This window comes from Dermacentor silvarum, chromosome 7, assembly GCF_013339745.2.
Source record: "Dermacentor silvarum isolate Dsil-2018 chromosome 7, BIME_Dsil_1.4, whole genome shotgun sequence".
Lineage (NCBI taxonomy): Eukaryota > Metazoa > Arthropoda > Arachnida > Ixodida > Ixodidae > Dermacentor > Dermacentor silvarum.
In genome coordinates, this window is record NC_051160.1 from 102,175,409 (window position 1) to 102,195,761 (window position 20,353).

Consider the following 20,353-nt stretch of genomic DNA (forward strand, 5'->3'; position numbering starts at 1 on the left):
AGAGTAAATAAAGCAGGAACGCGCCAGCTGGTGCTGCTATCCTTGCCACCATCTCTTCCTTACTTCGTCCTCGGTGTTGGCAAGCCTGCCATGTCGGCCACCTTGTGTAGGGCAACCTAATGGTGTGAAAAAGCCTACTTCCAGTACTTCAACGGGAATAATGCAATAGAGGCACGGTACCGTGGCAACAGACCATCTTACCGAGGATCCGAATGAAGAAACCTGCGCCTGCCGTATCACCGGAAAACTGCCGTTACGCAGGTTCCAATGAAGGCCGCTTCCCATTGGGTCGCCAATGATCCGGCAGGCACATAATGCGATAATTGGCTAGTTTTATTATGCGAAGAGCAACTGAAATACTTCGAAGATATTGAAATGCACCGAAAAAAAGGAAACGACCGAAAATGTTCGCGAAGGCGGCGTCAGAAGGCGATACGATATGCATCGACGCGATATTATACTATTCCGTTTCTCGGGTCCCGAATCACACGACAGTGGTGACGGACCCGAGGAAGAGCACCAAGTCGGGCTTCCTGTTGAGCACGAGGAACATGAATGGCCGGTCCACGGTCACCCTCTTGGCGACAGCACCAGGCGGTATGGGCGAGCCGCCACAGCTTCGCAGAGCCGCCGGTCGAGCCCCGGTCTGGCTCACGTGAACGGTGGCCACGTGGCGGACGCACGACACGTGAATGCCTTTGTTGGTCGCCGGAGTGAGCCGGTCCAGCCGTGCCTCTCCGGTGAACGCCTCGCGGATGCCCAGCAAGGGAAGAACCTGCGTCAGGTCGGTCACCTGTCTGCAGAAAGAGTAACTTGCTTCAACATCACGAAGGAAGGCGCACCTTCATCGTGACGTTACAGCTGCATTCTGCTGTTTCGGAAACTAGTGAGCTCTTGCAGCGGAAAGAACTCGACGCCGTCTCGCCGAGTAAAGAAATAAATAAAAAATGCAGATTTAGCGCGAATGTCTGAATCTACGCGAGTTAATCGCTTTCGTGAAGCGGTTACTGAAATGCTATAAAACTGAAAGTGATGCGCACAATTATCTTTATTGTCACCCAGCGTTCCAATGCAACCTTGGCGGCCGATTTCGAGGATTGGATCCCGCGAAACAGGCGTCATCCGCCTCCCTTTTGAGGAACTCTTGGTGATGTCCTCGGGATCGGCTGCTGACTTCCACGCTGTCCCTCCTCTCTTCTTTGCTCTCACCCACCTCTTCCCACTCCGGCCATAGAGACAGTTATAAGTTAATAAAAACGCTGAATTCATTCATTCATTCATTCATTCATTCATTCATTCATTCATTCATTCATTCATCATTCATTCATTCATTCATTCATTCATTCATTCATTGTCATCCCATGCAATCGCGTGCAGTGTTTATGCTTATGCGCCGCACTGGTCATAACTTGAATATCACGCAATATTTATTTTCATGCACGACACGTACCGTTCACAAGCTATGCCGAAACGCAAACAGTTCAGGCGAATGCACACATCGAGACATGGATGCTGTAGTGACGTCACGAGGACAGTCAAAGTTCGACGTTTGTCGAGGTGGTGAATAGAGGCGCGTGTGTCATAGAGACGCGAAAGACGGTGGTAATGTCGGCGCCTTTCATTTCTGCGTCCGCGGCTTAATGGAAACTATCGCGCGCATGTGCTCTTGCACGCACTTGCTCTTACTTGCTGCGCGCCGTGGCGCATGCACGAACAGCTCAAAGAGAGTCTTGGCGCTGGCGCAAGAGAAGCGTGTGCGCGCGATTGTGGTCTAATGGTTCAAGCTTCGGGTTGTGCTCACAGGCCGGGATTCGATCCCACCAACGGGCGTGCAGTTCTTTTATTACAGCTTCGCTGTATATGGCTAGGTTCTGGCGTATCGCCTCCGCGGACAAAACGAAGCGTAGAACAACTATTAGAAAAAGAGTGGGCCGGTCCTGTTGATAGCGCAGAAAGGGTCCAAGATAAATGGCACATACCCCTGTGGGCTCGAGGACCTCTAACGCGCCCTTCAACTACCCTTGTCACACGTGGGACCCAAAGAGATAAAAGCAATGTGCCGGAGCGATGAACGCTGTTGCCCAAACGCTAGACTATGACGATGCGTGTCGAAGCGGCAGTGTTAAGACGTAAGTCTACCAACAAATAGCTGTGTCACATTCTCTCTTGACGTAGCCATGTCGCTATCGACGTCATCAGTTGCCCCTTGTACTCGGTATGGGTAAGACCCGTGTCGCCCGCTCCGAAGAGGAAAAGCGCGCCTTCAAGGAGCGACGGCGCGCTCAAGAGCGCGAATGGATGCGTAACCGACGAGAAGCTGAACGCGCAGCGGCCCAACGTGCTGCGGCCTATGGTGCAAGGTGGTGTGAATCTAGTCGACTAAACTCGCTTTCACTCGCACATACAGCATACGGCGCGCGGCGACGCAACGAAGTTATGTGTTGTCTTTTCAACCATTTAACATAACTACCAAATTAAAAATATATATATAATTAAACAACACCAACAGCTTTGCTGGTCTTCCATCTTCACATAGTGGAAGGGCTCTGAATGTTTTTCTCTGTGTGATGCCCTATTCGGCAAGACAACAGCAGTCACGGTAAGCAAATGCAAAAAGGGTCCGCAAGAACGCTTCTCTTTAAAAGCCGGACGATGGCGCTCTGGCAATATAATGACGAAGCTTAATCAAGCACCCCCCCCCCCCCCCCCAACTTTCAATCCTACTTCAGCATACTTGTTCAAAAAGAAGCTTCGCGTAATTAGCCCCACTGCTTGTCATTTGACGCATTCATCAGGATAATAGTTTCCAAGAATTTTGGGGTTTCAGTGATCGACTATCTGTCGTAGACGAGACACATCAGGGAGCCCTTATGGCAGGGAACGGGATATTATGCAATCAACCAACAAATCAATCAATCAATCAATCAATCAATCAATCTTCATTTTCCACCGGTTTGTTGACTTCCACAAAGGGAGGCGCGCGAAGGCTTATAATCCAGAGCATTGCCGTAATTCTTGCACGATGCAAGTTCCGTCCGTTTGTGAAACTTGTAATACATTTCTGGATTGTGCACGTTCTAGAAGTGGAGTCCGCGTTTTGGTTTACAAAACCACGTGCCTGATGCGAAACTTGGGCAGCGACAGCTCGACCTCGCCAGCGTCCTTCAGTTGGTCTATGCAGCGCAGCACCAGGGGCGCGCTGAGCTTCTCCTCGAGGGCGGCGAGCCCGCCGGGACCGGTGGGCAGGAGGATGACCATGCTGTTGCGAGGGTTCTCGTACGGCACCTCGACCAGCGTCGCCCCCAGCTCGGCGCAGTCGGCCGTGCGGAACGGAGCCGTGCAACGCATCGTAGGAACACTGCGTGGGGACCCTTACGTGTAAAGGCGTGGAATGTGCACGCAGTAAACCTTCGTCTTACTGGAATCGCTTTATTCGAAATATCGCATTATTCGAAAAATTTCGTGTTCCCACGTTACTACGACTATCCTATAGCTTATCCGCTTTTAACGAAATATCGCATACAACGAAATGAATATCCTGTCCCGGTGAATTCGTTGCAACGAACGGTTGCTGTATTTGTTAATAAATGGCGCATCTCTTCGCGAATCTTTTTTTTTAAGTGGCGGTTTCATTGCGAGAGGACGAACACTCCGTTCTTGCCACTTTTTGAGCAGCAGCGGCGGCTCTTCTGCTTATCGCATAAAGTTGTCGTATATATCATTGAAAAGATTATAGATTGTCGTTTTCGAATATATATATTTAAACGTCAGTATACGTAAGCTTCGTGAATAAAGGCCCAAGAATAAGCGTAAGATACGCGGTTTTTGCCAACTGTGTCTCAGCTGCATGTTACCATAGTTAAAAAAAAAGAAGAAAAAAACTACCGCAGTGACAGTAATGTGACTTGCGCTGTAACTTTAAAGACATACTTATCTATTTCCCAGACAGCTGTGTTTAGGAATGTTGTATCTTCACTTTCATGTTACTTTGCTTTTGAAGATAGCTAAATGTAACAACTTCTGAAGACATACGCCTTCGCGGACTTACCCTCTCTTCCGTCGTTGCTGCTGCTCTCAAAGCTGTGCGCCCTACCCACGTGGAACAGTGCTCGCAATTTTCCGCGCATCATTAGGCCAAGCTTGAGTATCGGTATAATCTCGAGAGATCTTGTGCCGCGGCCCACCATTGCGCCGCCCATCTCAGGGGCCATTTGTATCGGCCCAGTGCTATTACCTCCGTAATTTCGTTAATCTTTAGAAATCGGCCACGAGCCCGCGTCTTGTTTCCAAGCCACTTTAAGTAAAGTTCTGGGGTTTTACGCGCCAAAACCACGATTTGATTACGAGGTATACGCCGTAGCGAGGGACTTCGGATTAACTTTGACCGCCTGGGTTTCTTTAGCGCGCATCCAATTGCACGGTACACGGGCGTTTCTGCATTTCACCCCCATCTAAATGCGGCCGCCACGGCCGGGACTCGATCCCGCGCCCTCTGCAGGCTCAGTAGCGCGACGCCGTAACGCCGTAGGCGGGAAACAAGCCGCGCTATAGTTACCTGGTACCAGCTGCGTCTATAGCCCCTGGCATCCAGCGGAAGAGATCCCTGGAGAGAGCGAAGCGCCTCTTCCAGCGTCCTTCCAGACGCAGCGACGACAGCAGCACCAGGAGCGTGTCGGGTCCCACGGAACCGGGCGGGAACACGTGCTCCCGTGGCACCGAGAACGAGCTGATGGCCCTCGCCAGGGCGTCCATGGTGAGCCGGCACTGGCGGCTCTGGTTGCGGAAGTCGCGCCGGTCCATGAAGTAGCACAGCGTGTCCTGCAGCCTGCGACGGCGCATGCGCAATAAGAACAGCCCAGAGACCCTTAGTCCTTCCGAAGTAATTACCGATGAACAGCTCAGAAAAAGCGGCGGAGTGGACCGGAGCTATAGGATTGTGGTTAACATCGCGCCAGGATGAGCATGTGCGCTCTCTATAGAAACCTTGCTTTGGCGCCGAAGTCGACCCCCCACCACGAATTTCGAGGCGTTGCTCTACTCAGAAAAGAATTAATTGTTCTCCCGCGGAGCCAATTGCAAGTCCTTAAGCTGCTTCTTGAGTACGATGTAGGCTCCCTTTAGAAGCATGTAGGCTTCCTATAGAAGGGCATCGAAGCAGCCGCCTGACAGACGGCACATGCGTTCTGTGCGTATACACGCCCGTTTTTGCGCAAGGGTGGTCTGCCAGTGTCGGCGTGTAAATACTGTCGGCCACAACGTGCAAATCGCCGCCCTGTTTCTGTATAGAGTGCTCAAAAATTTTAAGGTGAACAATTTTGAAACAAATACAACGCTTTGTATCATTTCCAGCTAGGTTCATCTGCTTTGCAACAGAGGCCTGTTTCATAATTCGAATTGTACACTTGGGACTTGTACACTCGTACACTTGGAAATGTACACTCGTTAGGAACCGACTACAGAGCAAGTTCACGCCGCGCTCTTATGTAATTACGCGTAAAAACCTGCGTTGCTCCTTTCAGCCGATCGCACGTGTTTCAGTTTATGCACTGTACATCTATGTCCGTGTAGTGACAGCATGCTTCGTGATAGCGAAGCACGCTGTCACTAAACTAACTAAACTAGCGGTATACATAAAACCAGCTAAACTCACTAATACCGAACTTAACTAACTGGATTAAACAACGAACCTAACAAAGCTAGCTGAATGAATTACCTAATTATCCAACTAATAACTAAGCTATATAATTAGCTAACTAAAGTAACTAAGCTAATCAACGAATAACTAATTTAAGCAACCTACTTACAACTAATATATAAACTAATTACCCACTAAACTTGCTAATAACAAACTTTCAAAACTAACCGAACTAAACTACTTATCTAACCAAATATAACTAAGTTCGGTGGTCGCACCCTGCTCATTCAAGCTGACACTAGTGTGCACATCGCACCACTGTTTCCGCGCACCTGTAGTACTGCTTGTGCACGGGTACCGACTGGTCGTAGAACAGCGCCATGAAACAGGTGAGCCTGAGTCCCAGGCGGCGGATCTTGGCGCGCTCGAAGTCCCGGAACAGTTCGGACGCCATCTGCTCGAACCGGTCCGCCGTTCCCGAGGGGTCCCACTCCATGTGCAGGGCGCTGGCAACCTGCTCGAAACCCGAGGTTGGCGCGCAACACCGAAGTGCGTCTATAGTGACTTAAAATGCTATACAAAATTTTACCGAATAGTTGTCTACGGGGCACCTCACACGCATTGCAGAACCGTCGACGGACGGCATGGCAGCATAACTCTCCTCGCTATATAGCGGCGAGAGGCAAGTGATGCGATAGACTGGACAGTCGTTGTGAGAACAAAGTATTCTATATAGGTCAGTGCTCCCAACGGAACTCCGCGCAGAAAGCTTTGTTCACTCTACTCAAATTCCTGAGGTCTACGGGCATTCGTGCTAAGAGCGCCGCCTGTTACCGCTGTATATAGTTTCCGCTGTTACTTTGCGCTAGCCTTTCTTGCCCTCTCTCTTTCCGCTCTCTTTCTCTTTATATCCCTCTCCCCCTTGCTCACCGTGCAGAGTAGACAACCGGAACTACATCTGGTTAATCTCCGCCACCTCGCGGCCGCTTTCGAAAGCATTCTCGGAAGCAGTAGCTGACGACAACCTTTTGCAGCAAGGCCCTGCCTGAGGTTCACGGCTGCAATCTCTCCTTTGTTCGAGTGCCAGACTACTTCTGCGGTGAAAACTGCAGGAAAGGCGCGGGCCTCTATGAGAGCGGAGATGTACATGACGTCAGCGGAGTTTGGGACAACCCAGTCCGCTGCCCGCATACGTGCCAGGTGCGTCCCGCAGACAAGCGTAAGGAAGCTCAGTATACGAAGGGGAGCTCGTGTTAAATAGCCGTTTCATTTTGTGGACTAATGCGATTTCTCGATCGTTCTTTTTTTTATTCTACTCTTGACGCATTACTGTTTCTATATCTCAATGATGAGTACACGTCGTTGGTGAAGACCTTTATCTCAGTCGACTCATGCCGGCACATATTGCAGTGATCTTGCTACCGCTGAATACACATGACATCGCCGCCTTGAAAGTCGCCTCATGAAGGGCAATTGTGCAACTGTTGATGGAAATGCGTGCCACCTTCAACGAAATCTCCAAAAGCACGGCTGAATACACGCGCGAGTTAGCGCTGCACCGCCGACGCAATTCCGCTGCGTACGTCGAAGAACTGCCCATCCCGCTAGTGCTTTCTCAATTTGAAATCCTCTTAGTGACCTGCTTGCAAACGTACGAATCTAAAGGTCTATACCAACATTAGAGTACCTTGTTTTCTTTTACTGAAGAGAAAAGCCACACGACATAGCACCGGCCAAAGTAGATATAGGCGCTGGCAGCAAGAGCGGGTTTAGTCCTTTCCGGTGTAAACATTGCACTCCTACGCCGCGAAAGATATTAACAAACAAAAAATTGAAATCATTACAAAATGGGCACAAAAGGCACTCAGCTGTCAAACAAACAGCACTCTGCGTGGTAAGTCTGCTCAGACAGCAGCGAGCTTTAATGCAGACTTCACAAACATGACGCGAACGTTTCAGCGAACAGCAGTACAACAATCAATAGATATATCCCCCGGTGCGCGAAGTACCCTAGTAATGCTAACGCATTAAAACTGCGGCAGAACCCATCTCACGGTGACTGGCGACAGTCATGCTTTTAGCATTGAATCAATATATCGTCACAATGTATTCACACCTTCGATACAAGTTATGCATGATGCGTGTACTGCAGCGGGACTTCTCTTTCGCGCTTCCCTATAAGAACACCCGGCGCCATCTAGAGCAGCCGCCGCGAAGCTTGCGCGTGGCCTCCGAAATGCACGGCGCGCCGGTGCGTGCGAACGCTGAGAATTGTTCTCTCGCTTGCCGCACACTCAGTGGCGCATACTCAGTGACCCAAGTTGACGAGAGGTTCATCGAAGAGCGGCGCATACCGGCTTATTCACGGCGCAGCTCACTAAAGCGTTGGCGTGAAATACGTTAATTGCAAGCGGCACGTATACCCAGCGCATCTGTCGCGCAGCCTACTAATGCGTCGGGTTGCTGTCCTTGAGGAGCCCTTGTGACGTGGGTTCGATACTGCCCAGCATCGGACATTGCAAATTTAAGTGATCTTTTTCGTCCTTGTAGAGCGGCACACACACACCCAGTGCTCCAAGTCGGCGTCAAAGAGTTTCTTCGAACAGCGGTGCGTATGCCCAGTCCCGCATCAACAGTGGCCCATGTCGACGTCGAAAAGGTTCGTTGAAGAATGGCACGTACGTACACACTGGCACATACTCTGCGACCCAAGTTAGTCCGATGGTTGGTTTCGAACCGTGTTCCCTCAGCACAGCAGCCCGATGCGCGCTACCTATTCGACCACGGACTACCCAGTGACCAAGTAGGCGGGAAAACGCTTAGATAGAAACATAGATAGATAGATGGATAGATAGATGGATAGATAGATAGATCGTTGATAGATAGATAGATAGATAGATAGATAGATAGATAGATAGATAGATAGATAGACAGACAGACAGACAGACAGACAGACAGACAGACAGACAGACAGACAGACAGACAGACAGACAGACAGACAGACAGACAGACAGACAGACAGACAGGCAGATAGCCTCCGGAAAGAGCGTGAAGTAGCCTTAAAATGCTAACACACTAAAACAGTTCTCCGTTCCCCTCCTCCACCGTAACATGAATTTATGGAAAGATAATCGAATATGAATATCTAAGGAAGCGAAGAGACAGGCCTGCCGTCGACGAGGGTTCACCAAGATCATTTGCCGTAGACTCATTTGCTGTTCGGCATTCTGTGCAGGGCGATACGGCGAATCTCGTCTAGAGGTGCGCAGTGGACTACGGCGACGAACGAATCCCGAAACTGTCAGCCCAAGCCGTGGAGAACCGAGACACAGCGCCACCACCGGCCGCAGCATCTAAGCTATAATATCTAAACCTCGGAATGCGACAAAACCACAAAGCTCTAGCGCGAGAACACGTGCATCTCAGAGCACGTTCGCGTTCGGCTACGAACGCGCCCTGCAATCCACCTCCTCTCCCTTCTCTCCACTACCGCCACTCCCCTCTCCACAGCCGCTCCGGCCGGCAAGAGTGACGTCAGTCGTTACAGGGGCGTTGGCCAATCGGTGGGCGCTCTCCCCTCTTCCGACCTTCAGCGCTCACATGCTGCCCCATTCCTTAGGCGAGAAGTTTAGAGATTCGCAGCCACTGGCGCCCAACCATACCAAACGGTAGAGAGATACTCTCTCGGGCCACATTCAACTCGCTCGCAGCTGCAGCACTTACCTGAGCGTGCGTGTTCCCGCTGGCTCCCCTCAGTAGCATGACGAGCGAGGTGGCCACGAAGAAGGGAGAGAGGAGGACGTTGCCCTCGTGTCCCCTCTCGCGCAACTTGTGCTGGAGGTCGATGGAGAACTGGAGCAGGCAGCCACTCAGGTCCGGGGGAACCCGGAACACCACCCGCTGCAGCCTGCACGTGGTGTGCGGTACGAAGTGGTGCATCCGTCCACGTCATACGGCGAACATACAAATATGTAACACAAGTGACCCTAATTTTTTTTATTTGGTACGAAACTGTACACTGCTATCAGACCTACTAGGAGTGCTGCAATGCGTGAGTACTCTTGCGAGGACCCCATACTGATAAATTTATGAGATTTAACCTTGATTTACAGGATTCAGCTTCCTAACGCAAGACACTGGCTGTGAATTGAATTCTGGAGTTTTATGTGCCATAACCGCGATTTGATCATGAGCCACGCCGTAGTGGGAGACTCCGGATTAATTTTGACCACCAGGAGATATTTAACCTGCCCCCAATGCACGGGACACGGGCGTGTTTAGAGCGATAGCTCTGCTACTCCATGCAGATACAAATCCAGAAAACGCCTGGTTCTGTAAATCTGACCTTCAAGCTCAGCCAAGGTCAAATTGGGACTTAGCCTGCCACTACCGGCAACCGCTGCGTACGGCGCGTGGGCGCCCATATCTCGAAAGCGAGCTGCGATGTGGACAAAGTGCGCAGTCGCGCCGACCTCATCTTCAAAGCGATCTGCGATGTGTACAAATTTCGCCGAGCGCTGGTAGCTTCGTATGCATTGTTCTTTCGACGCTTAGTTCGCGCTGAAGAGAGACGCAGCATGAAGGTCAATTCGCTCGCTGCTGCTGCTGCCGCGCCGAGCAGCGTCTTTGTGTTGTCTTGTGGTGCAACTTTAGATGCGGTAGTCGCTGACGGCACCGAGCAGCGTCTATGTCCTTTCCCAAAGTAAGCAAAACCGTGCTATAGCTCGACAAACTTGGCTTAACCGCGCTCAACCACGGACAATTTCTTTTATTGCGATAGCAATTATATGGACACTTCGAAGCAGATTTCTGCCGTCAGCGTCGCCGTCGCCGTCGCCGTGAGGTTCCGTATGACGTCAACGGAGATGAAATCGTCGCCGCGCGCCGCCGAACGCTGTATGTGCGAGTCAAAAGGCGCGAGGGACGCGCGCTTTCACGGGGAGTGAACCCACGGCGGAGAACAAACGCGCGTTCTGCGCTGTGTTTTTTTTTTTTTTCGCCCCCATCGAAATGCGGCCGCCGCGGCAGGGATTTGATCCCGCGACCTCGTGCTTCGCAGCGTATCGCCATATCCGCTAAGCCACCGCGGCGAGTCGCATTGGTGTGGGAGACGCCGAAGAGGCCCCGGAGTAATTTGAAAAAAAAAAAAAAAAAAAAAACACCTGGCATGGCTGCTTTACGTTTATGCAGCGGGAACGTCTGTGTTTTCAGGCCATTTCATTACGAGTGGCTGTAGCACAAAACAAGCCGAAAACAGGGAAGTAAATGGGATGGTCACTCAACTCACAACTGTGCCCTGCTACACGCAACGGAGCTGGAACTTACAACGCGCAAGCGCCCGCGTGGAGAGCAGAATAAGCACGAAACTGGTAGGGAAGAACCCGGTCCATAGCGACTGAAAACGCTTGATTTAGTAAGGTCTTGATGAGGGCTAGTTGGGTCATGATCTTGAACTGAGGTTTGAACAGCGCGAATAAAACAAGGACACGAAGAAACAAATATCACAAACAAGCGTTTGAGTTGTCACACAGTATCATCATCATCATCATCATCATCAGCCTATATTTTATGTCCACTGCAGGACGAAGGCCTCTCCCTGCGATCTCCAATTACCCCTGTCTTGCGCTAGCGTATTCCAACTTGCGCCTGCAAATTTCCTAACCTCATCATCCCATCTGGCTTTCTGCCGACCTCGACTGCGCTTCCCTTCTCTTGGTATCCATTCTGTAACCCTAATGGTCCACCGGTTATCCATCCTACGCAATACATGGCCTGCCCAGCTCCATTTCTTCCGCTTAATGTCAACTAGAATATCGGCTATCCCCGTTTGTTCTCTGATCCACACCGCTCTCTTCCTGTCTCTTAACGTTAGTCCTAAGATTTTTCGTTCCATCGCTCTTTGTGCGGTCCTTAACTTGTTCTCGAGCTTCTTTGTTAACCTCCAAGTTTCTGCCCCATATGTTAGCACCGGTAGAATGCAATGATTGTACACTTTTCTTTCAACGACAGTATACGACGTCACACAGTATACGTCACACGAAAGCCAAATTTTCACGCGATTGTGCATGCTTGTAATTTTATTGCGATAGCAATTATATGGACACTTCAACAGGATTTCTGCCGTCGTCGTCGTCGCCGTGAGGTTCCGTATAAAGACCAAGGGCGATATAATCGTTGCCGCGCGTACGGTGAAAGCGCGCGGGGGACGCGCGCTATCACGGAGAGCGAACGCGTGGCAGGCAGCAAACGCGACCGTCGCGCGAAAGGCCGTGGGGTATGGGAAGGAGGGAGGGAGGGAGGCGGCCCGACGCTGTGCTGCTTCACCAAATGCTTATCTTGCAATCGGGCGCAAGCGGAACTGGCCACTCAATCTCCCACGCGAAAGCAAGAAATCGGGAAGGCAGCGCGGGAGGGAGGGGGGGGGGCAGCTTCTCCTCTGCCAACAACTTCTCCTCTGCACAACTTCTCTGCATTTTGCCCGGTGGTGGCGGTCGCCCGCACCGTCTCTTATCTCCGCACGGCTCTGACCTTTGTATGCGCTGTGCATTCGCCGCTCAGTTTCCGTTGAAGCGATAGACCGCGCGAACCTTCACCCGCTGCGGTGGCTGCGCTTGCTGCCAGCGTTTTGACAGTCGTTGTCTGCGGTCATTCAGTGTGATCTATTCATGTTTGCTTGGGCGCGCTGACACCACGCTTGTTAATTCAGTTAGTAAGTGAATGTGTCCAAGTTTATGCAGCCGATAAAACTACTATCCCTACTCCGAATAGCTCTCTACTAATTTGGAATTGCAATTGATGCTTCGCCTTTCGGGCGAAACTGCGATTTTTTCCTTCCTCTCTTATTCTTTCTTTCGTTTGCTTCCTTATTTTTTAAAAATTATTTTCTTCAGCGATCACGACCGAATTGCTTGATCCCGTGGGCTCCGCCATGTATATGATCACGCGGTGACGCGTCCATTGCTTGTATCAACTGCCTCCGTTGCCCTCATGTTTATGCAATGAATGTACAGGGTCGTCCACTCTTAGTACGAACACGGCGCAGCGTGGCCGCGCTCCGCGGAGCGCCAGCGCACACGGCGCAGCCGCGCATCGAAACTAAGCGGCGCATGCGCACAAGGGCTTGCAGGTGTGGTTTCGTGTCGTGTGTCGTCTAAAGCTCCGGAGCACCGGAGCACGCCGTGCTTTAGCAGACGACACGAAGCCCCGCCTTTAATTCCCTATGCACCTGCGCCGCTTAGCTTCGCTGCGCGGCCGCGCCGTGCGCGCTGGCGCTCCACGGAGCGCGACCACGCTGCGCCGTGTTCGTACTAAGAGTGGACGACCCTGTACATGATGCCCGGTGCGGCTCAGCAAACCTATGTTTCGGCGAATATTGTAGACGGCGATTGCGCGGACGACACGAAACTTTGGCCACAGCTTCAAAGGACATGTAAGCGCTTTCGGAGCTCATTACGCCTTGTCCGAACAGCGCGTGCAGCGTACACATGCAGTGCTTGTAATCGAAGCGGCGCTAGAAATTTGTTCCAAGCTGTCCAAACGTTCGGCTTATGAATTTTGTCACGATCAGTGTGTTTTGCTCTTCATCCTTTATTCGGAAACGACTTCGAAGCAGCGGCTTTCCATGTTTCTGACCCAGCAAAGTTTCTCGGTGCATTCACTATCTGATTATTTATTTTCTGCCTAAACGCTCGCGGGTGGGATCGGTTGCGATATATTGGCTCTTGCTGCGCACAAGGGCTTGGAACGTAGATTTTCTGTACTTTGTAATCGCTTATGGCAAATACGTTTTATCGCTATAGGCATTCGCCTACCCATTGTCGACGGCCACGAAACGTTCAGCTTCGAACACTCGTGTGTAGTCGGTGTAGTCGCCTTCACCCACGCTTCGGCACATCGATTCAAGTGTGCGCCCATTCACTTATTCTTGATATGTTGGCGATGGAGTGGGCATAAGTTTGCGTATGAGTTGGGGTGAATGCGTATAGATAACGTGTGCGAGAAACTTACTATGCCAGGCACTACTCCCTTTGTCGCTATGCAACGAGCGGTACTCACTCTTGCCAACGTTCTGGGGCTGAAGTAACTTATTTGGAGGTTAGCGATAAAACACTGGCGGAATAGTGAATTTTTTTTCTTTTTTTTTTTTTCATCCTCGAGGAAAGCCGTGCATCGTGGAAGGCAGGTCACACAGGCAGTCCCTAGGTAGCAGTGGTTCGTGGGTCTGGTCACACTGATTCATTCCATTCCTTAATATGACAGCTACTATATATATTTGCAACCAACTACTGCACACGTATTCTATCTACTGTTGCACATTTTGCGGCATGAACGTAGTGTATACAGTGCGTTAGTGAACACCCAGTCGCATTTCTGACAGCTCATCGGGCGGAAGCAGGGCAGAAGCGGTAATGGTTTCGTATTCGTGCGCTTTCGCAGAGGCAACGCGTGCGGCACGCCGCAGAAAGCGCCATATTTATCCGCAAAGTGCTCCGCGAAAAGTGTCTATATGCCCTGGCGACTACTAAGAATTCAGTTTCATTATCACTGAGGGTCACTGAAGGTTGAATGACGCATAACTGCCCCTCCGTCTTAATGTGGTACTATAGGCTTCGAGTATGATCACTTTCTCTTTGTATTCATGTCTACCTAGCACAGTATAGTCTTGTCGTACATTGTGATAAATCCACGTGATTTACAGTGGGCAGCTAAGTGCGAATACTTCTCTTTGCTTTCCGCTTCCCTCTGGTGCTCTCTTAACCTATAACAGTGGCGCAAGGACCCGTCTGCCCAACATGTGGATTCCCACGCGACAGGGGCAGCTGATGTACAACGCTGACAACGCTTAAAATAAAAAGGTTATTGCGCTTAACATCGCGCCCTGCAACTTCTTTTCTGATTGCTTTGCTGCGTTTTAACAGTGGAGCTGTTCTTAGTCGAGCGTGCGCCGTCGATGACGGCTCCGTCACGCAGGAGCAGGGCCGGAGAGGTCACGTGACCAGCTCGCCGGGAAAAGAGGAGCCGACCCGTCGGAGCGCGCGCCGGGGAGGAGGGAGAGATGCGCCGGGGTATAATAATAGGCGTTTGCGCCGCGCGCTCTTGGCACGATGGACGCCGCTCGGCGCGAGCGGCAACACGCCGAAGCATACGCGACAATCGCAGAAACAGAATGACCACAGCTACGCTGTTTCAACAGATTTCACTTCGTGGAATTGGTTGTATTTTTTAAGGAGCGAAGCTCCTTATAGCGGCACCCGTTCCGTCCCCGTCGTGGTAGTAGTAGTGTGTAACCAGTCTGAGAAAAATAAGAAAAAAAAATTCTGAAGTTGTGTCCGTAGCACGGAATCGAACCAGGGACCCCTCGCTTCCGAGCGCGCGGCGTTAGCCCACTACGCCACGAAGCGCACATACACACACGCACCACGATGGCAATAAATACCCAACATTAACGAAAGGCCGCGTTTCTAGCGCGTTTCTAACGCGTTTGTGCTAGCGCGTTACGGCCCGTGTAAGAAGCTGGTGTAAGACGCTGTGGCCTCTCCGCCTTACCTTCAACGCGTTGGCAAGTCAAGTTCAAGTCGAGGAGCGTTTATGAATACGGGGGGTATACTCTCTCAGCAGTCATGTGATGGCGTCGGCAAACGCGGTGCACGTTCCGGCATGTGTAAATGGCTGCGTAAGACGCTGTGGCCCCTCCCCCTTACTAGAGAGTACTGCACGTTTCTAACGCGTTTGTGCTAGCGTCCCCTTAGGCGGGAGATCCGATGATTCCCTCCGGAGCTTCGCCCACTCATCATCATTCACCCCGTGGATATGCTGTGATTTTTTGTTTACCAGCCCATCAAGACGGAACGAAGTCAACCTGTATACTCTACCACACACACACACACACACACCACACACACAACACACACACACACACACACACACACACACACACCACACACACACACACACACACACACACACACACACACACACACACACACACACACACACACATATATATATATATAATATATATATATATATATATATATATATATATATATATATATAATGATGGAATTGTGCACTCGATGCAAACGTCACTCTTTCGGATGTACACCCTCGCCATTGTTTTAACCACAACGCGCGTATGCAGCGTCTCAGACAGCCGTGAGCAGTCTTGCACGACAATCTAAGACACCCTCTGTCAACTGTACAATCTCTCGGGGTCTCTTTCAATTCTGGCCAGCATCGAAAACAGTCTACTGTGATTGCTAAGCGGAGCCTCAAGCCCAAGTAATGGAACGCATATGAAACGCATATGGAAGACGTATCTGCGACTTGACGCCACCTCGCGTCGACAAGACAAGGCCGATAGCACGTTATTCTATATCGCTGCGTTAAACACTCTGCGTGTGCGAATTAACTTACGCAAAGCACAACTTAGCTTACATCTAGCGCAGAAGAAAGCGTGAATACGCTTTCTTGTACGCAGACGTCGAGTTTCCGAGCTACTCTGCTCAGCCTTCATATCGTTTGGATAGGAAAGTATATCTGCTGCATCGCTCCTTGACTTCCATTCTGTCCTCGGTGCCAGCGCCCCTTCAAACCCCGTCGTTTACAATACCGTTGTACCTCTCGGTGTCGGTGCCCATCTCGGTGGTGTCTTGTTCCGAGGACGACAGCTCGTCCGCGTAGGTTCCCCGCGTGCTGGTCGCCGACGCGAAGGAGTTCGAAGGCTTGCGGGACCCCTTACTGTGGCGTCGGTGGCAGCGCGGGTAGGGGCCGACGTGCTTGAGTGAGCCGAGCGGCTTTCGAGACTGCTGCTGTTCGTCCTGGGGAGAGGTGGAAGCGGTGGACGACGACGAGCGCACGTCCTCGACCGCGGCATCCGCCGCCACCGTCCGCGGTGGGCTAGCGGTCGAGGGCGCCGTCTGCGGGACCTCGGGTGCCCGTGGCTGGATCATGATTGCTCACGCTCCTTCTTCCTCCTCTTTCTTCTTTAGGACGTCGTTTAAGTGGAACTGATGATGATGATTTCCATGCTGTGGCACACACCCACAACCAAGAAGTGCCGGCGGTGTATACTTCAATTAAAATTAAGACCTCTTAACGTTAGGCCTAACATCTTTCGTTCCATCGCTCCTTATGCGGTCCTTTCTTAACCTTCATGTTGCTTCATTGTTAACCTCCATGTTGCTGCCCCATATGTTAGCACCGGTAGAATGCAATGATTGTACACTTTTCTTTTCAACGACAGTGGTAAGCTCCCAGTGAGGATTTGGCGATGCCTGCCGTATGCACTCCAACACAATTTTATTCTTCTGTAAATTTTCCTATCATGATGAGGGCACCCTATGAGTAAGTGGCCTAGATAAACGTACTCCTTTACAGACTCTAGAGGCTGACTGGCGATCCTGAATTCTTGTTCCCTTGCTAGGCTATTGAACATTATCTTTGTCTTCTGCATATTATTCTTCAACCCCACTCTTACACTTTCTCGGTTAAGGTCCTCAATCATTTGCTGTAATTCGTCTCCATTGTTGCTGAATAGGACAATGTCATCTGCAAACCGAAGGTTGCTGAGATATTCGCCGTTGATCCTCACTCCTAAGCCTTCCCAGTCAGGAGCTTGAATACTTATATTCTAAGCATGCAGTGAATAGCATTGGAGATATTGTGTCTCCTTGCCTGACCCCTTTCTTGATAATTAACTTTCTACTTTTCTTGTGGAGAAATCCTGTGGAGAAATAATCTATGAAAGCCATATAGAGAGGTTTATTGTATTCCGCAGATTTATCGATTACCTGAGTGATGACATGGATGTGATCCATTGTAGAATATCCCTTCCCGAAGCCAGCCTGTTCTCTTGGTTAATTGAAGTCAAGTGTTGCTCTGATTTTATTGTAAATTATCTTGGTGAATATTTTATACACTATTCAAAAGCAAGCTGAATAGAGAAGCAGGAGTAAATACCAGGAAGGATTTTGCGAAGGAATGCGGGGCAAATAATTCTTGAAGTTATGCTACTGGTGCATTTCAGGCTGAATAGTGAACAACTGAACACTTGAAAGCGATTTCTGGACAACACTGTTTTTGCTCACAAGAGGAACATTCACTTCGCAACTGACAAAGATTTTGCTGCGAGAATTTGCTCAGTTGTTGTAACATGTTTGTTGCACCCACTGAACTAAAACAATTAGGTTACCTTATTAATTTTTTAAAAAGTAAAATGTCTCCATTAGTAAATTGCCCTCTACTCGGGATGTAAACGTTTAAATTTAATTTATAAGAAAATTGCAGTGTGAATTATGCTTTTGTTCAATCGAGAGCCCACGTTGTGGAATATATTTGACATAAGCTTCAACGCTCGAATTGCATTACTTCTATATTTTTTCCTTGACTGATGCACAAAGAGAGATAGATATAAAACTTACAATTTCAATATTTCTCAACATTTCTTAAATTGAAGTTGTTATGGATAATGAAGAACGCCATAACAAGACGCGTGGGAATATTGAGTATTTCACATTCAGAGGAAGTTGAAAAAGATCACGAAATCTGCGAGGTCTCATATATGTGTTAAGTATATTCCTGTCGTACTATCATTTGGGGCCTTCGAAACTAGGATATAGGCTTATGAATGTTTGTCGCGCTGTATTTAATTTTTTTAGGTGAAACAAAGAAATTACCGCGCAAATTTCTAATTTCTAGCCTGTCTCATTTGTTTACTCTCCAATCTTCATATCACTGAAATTAATTGATTTATATTTTTGTATTAAAGTGGTCTTTGATAACTCTTTCATTATTACCACATTCATAATTTTCTTTCAGTTAGTCTGGCTGCTCACTCGCGTGATATTCTTGACTTTTCGGTGCCTTTCTTTTTGTAGTTTACGTCTCACCACTGAGAATAATTATTTCTCTGACGCAATTAACCACCTGCCGCTCAATGTGTGGCCTATCCTTCTCGTTCTTGTTGTTGCCTTACCTCATGGTTCAATGAACCCACGAGGGGGATTGGTCACACTGGAGTTAATGAAATGCGCAGTGCGGGCAATCCCTCTCGTGCGTTAATATAAATGCAAAAAATTTCGACAGAACCCATCTCACGGTGAATGTCGACGTTAATACGATTAACATCGAAACAGTGTAGCGACGCACCGTATTGACACCGCCGAAATGTTCGCGCAGCCGGGGCTCCTCCCTGAGGAGAAAATAAACTTTATTGATAATGACGAGGGTAGGTGGGAGCCGAGATCAGGAGGAGGGGGCTAGGGTGGCGTCCAGCTGGCCGCGACCTTCGCCACCCATGCATTCCGCCAGCCCAGGACGGAGTCCCACGCCTGCTGTGAGGGAGATTTCTTGGGGGAGAATTATTCTTGCAAACCCACATATTATGGGACTGATCGGCTGGATCCGTGTCGCAATATCTGCATTTTGAATGATAGTTGCCTTTGGATATATAGGATATAATTTTGGAGGCATAACAGTTCCCGTTTGTGCCCTGCGGAGATCCGCCGCTTGCGTTCTGCTAAAGGAAGAATCCGGTAGTGTATATGTCCGCCGGTCCTTCCTGTATTCGGTGACGATTTCATTGTAGCTGTGACTGGGTGCCGTTCCACCTGGTAGCGGTCCCGGACATGCCTCCACCTCCCAGGTTAATTAATTCTTGGGCTATTTCCTTCCCGCCATTCCCAGAGTGGGTCGGCATTCAGATAAGCGTAACTTATTTGCCAGGCGGTTCGTCGAGTATTTCGGAGGCTCGTGGGCTTACGTACCGACCCTTGTATGTAATTTCTTAAAGCGGTGTTGGAGTCCGATATTATTAAGCTGTATGGCGATGCTGCGCAATCGTGGCTTCCTCGGCGTCGTGAATGGAGCCTGCACTTATTTTATGTGAGCTCACTGCCTGGCCTTCGTTGTTGACTGCCGCAATTGTGACTGTGTGAGCGCTCTCCTGCTTTCAGTCCTGTATAAAACATTCACCAAAATAATTTCCAATATAATCAGGGCACCATTTGACTTCAATCAACCAAGGTGAACAGGCTGGCTTCGGGAAGGGATATTCTACAATGGATCACATCCATGTCATCAATCAGGTAATCGAGAAATCTGCGGAGTACAATAAACCTCTCTATATGGCTTTCATAGATTATGAAAAGGCATTTGATTCAGTAGAGATACCAGAAGTCATAGAGGCATTGCGTAATCAAGGAGTACAGGAGGCATACGTGAATATCTTAGCAAATATCTACAAGGATTCCACAGCTACCTTGGTTCTCCACAAGAAAAGTAGAAAGTTATACCTATCAAGAAAGGGGACACAATCTCTCCAATGCTATTCACTGCATGCTTAGAAGTATTCAAGCTCTTAGACTGGGAAGACTTAGGAGTGAGGATCAACGGCGAATATCTCAGCAACCTTCGGTTTGCAGATGACATTGTCCTATTCAGCAACAATGGAGACGAATTACAGCAAATGATTGAGGACCTTAACCGAGAAAGTGTAAGAGTGGGGTTGAAGAATAATATGAGAAGACAAAGATAATGTTCAATAGCCTAGCAAGGGAACCAAAATTAAGAATCGCCAGTCAGCCTCTAGAGTCTGTAAAGGAGTACGTTTATCTAGGCCACTTACTCATAGGGTGCCCTCATCATGATAAGAAAATTTACAGAAGAATAAAATTGTGTTGGAGTGCATACGGCAGGCATCGCCAAATCCTCACTGGG

General features: G+C 49.6%; 1 protein-coding gene across 1 annotated transcript; it reads right to left on the reverse strand.

Moving 5' to 3' along the window:
- Nucleotides 1-60: 60 nt before the first annotated feature.
- Nucleotides 61-16,587, reverse strand: LOC119459042 (serpin B3). Its single transcript, XM_037720888.2, has 6 exons — nucleotides 16,256-16,587; nucleotides 9,359-9,542; nucleotides 5,968-6,149; nucleotides 4,556-4,825; nucleotides 3,115-3,358; nucleotides 61-793 (listed from the first exon to the last, which is right to left on the reverse strand). The coding sequence occupies exons 1-6, from the start codon at nucleotides 16,585-16,587 to the stop codon at nucleotides 485-487; spliced, it is 1,521 nt and encodes a 506-aa protein (XP_037576816.2). The 3' UTR covers nucleotides 61-484.
- Nucleotides 16,588-20,353: the final 3,766 nt, after the last annotated feature.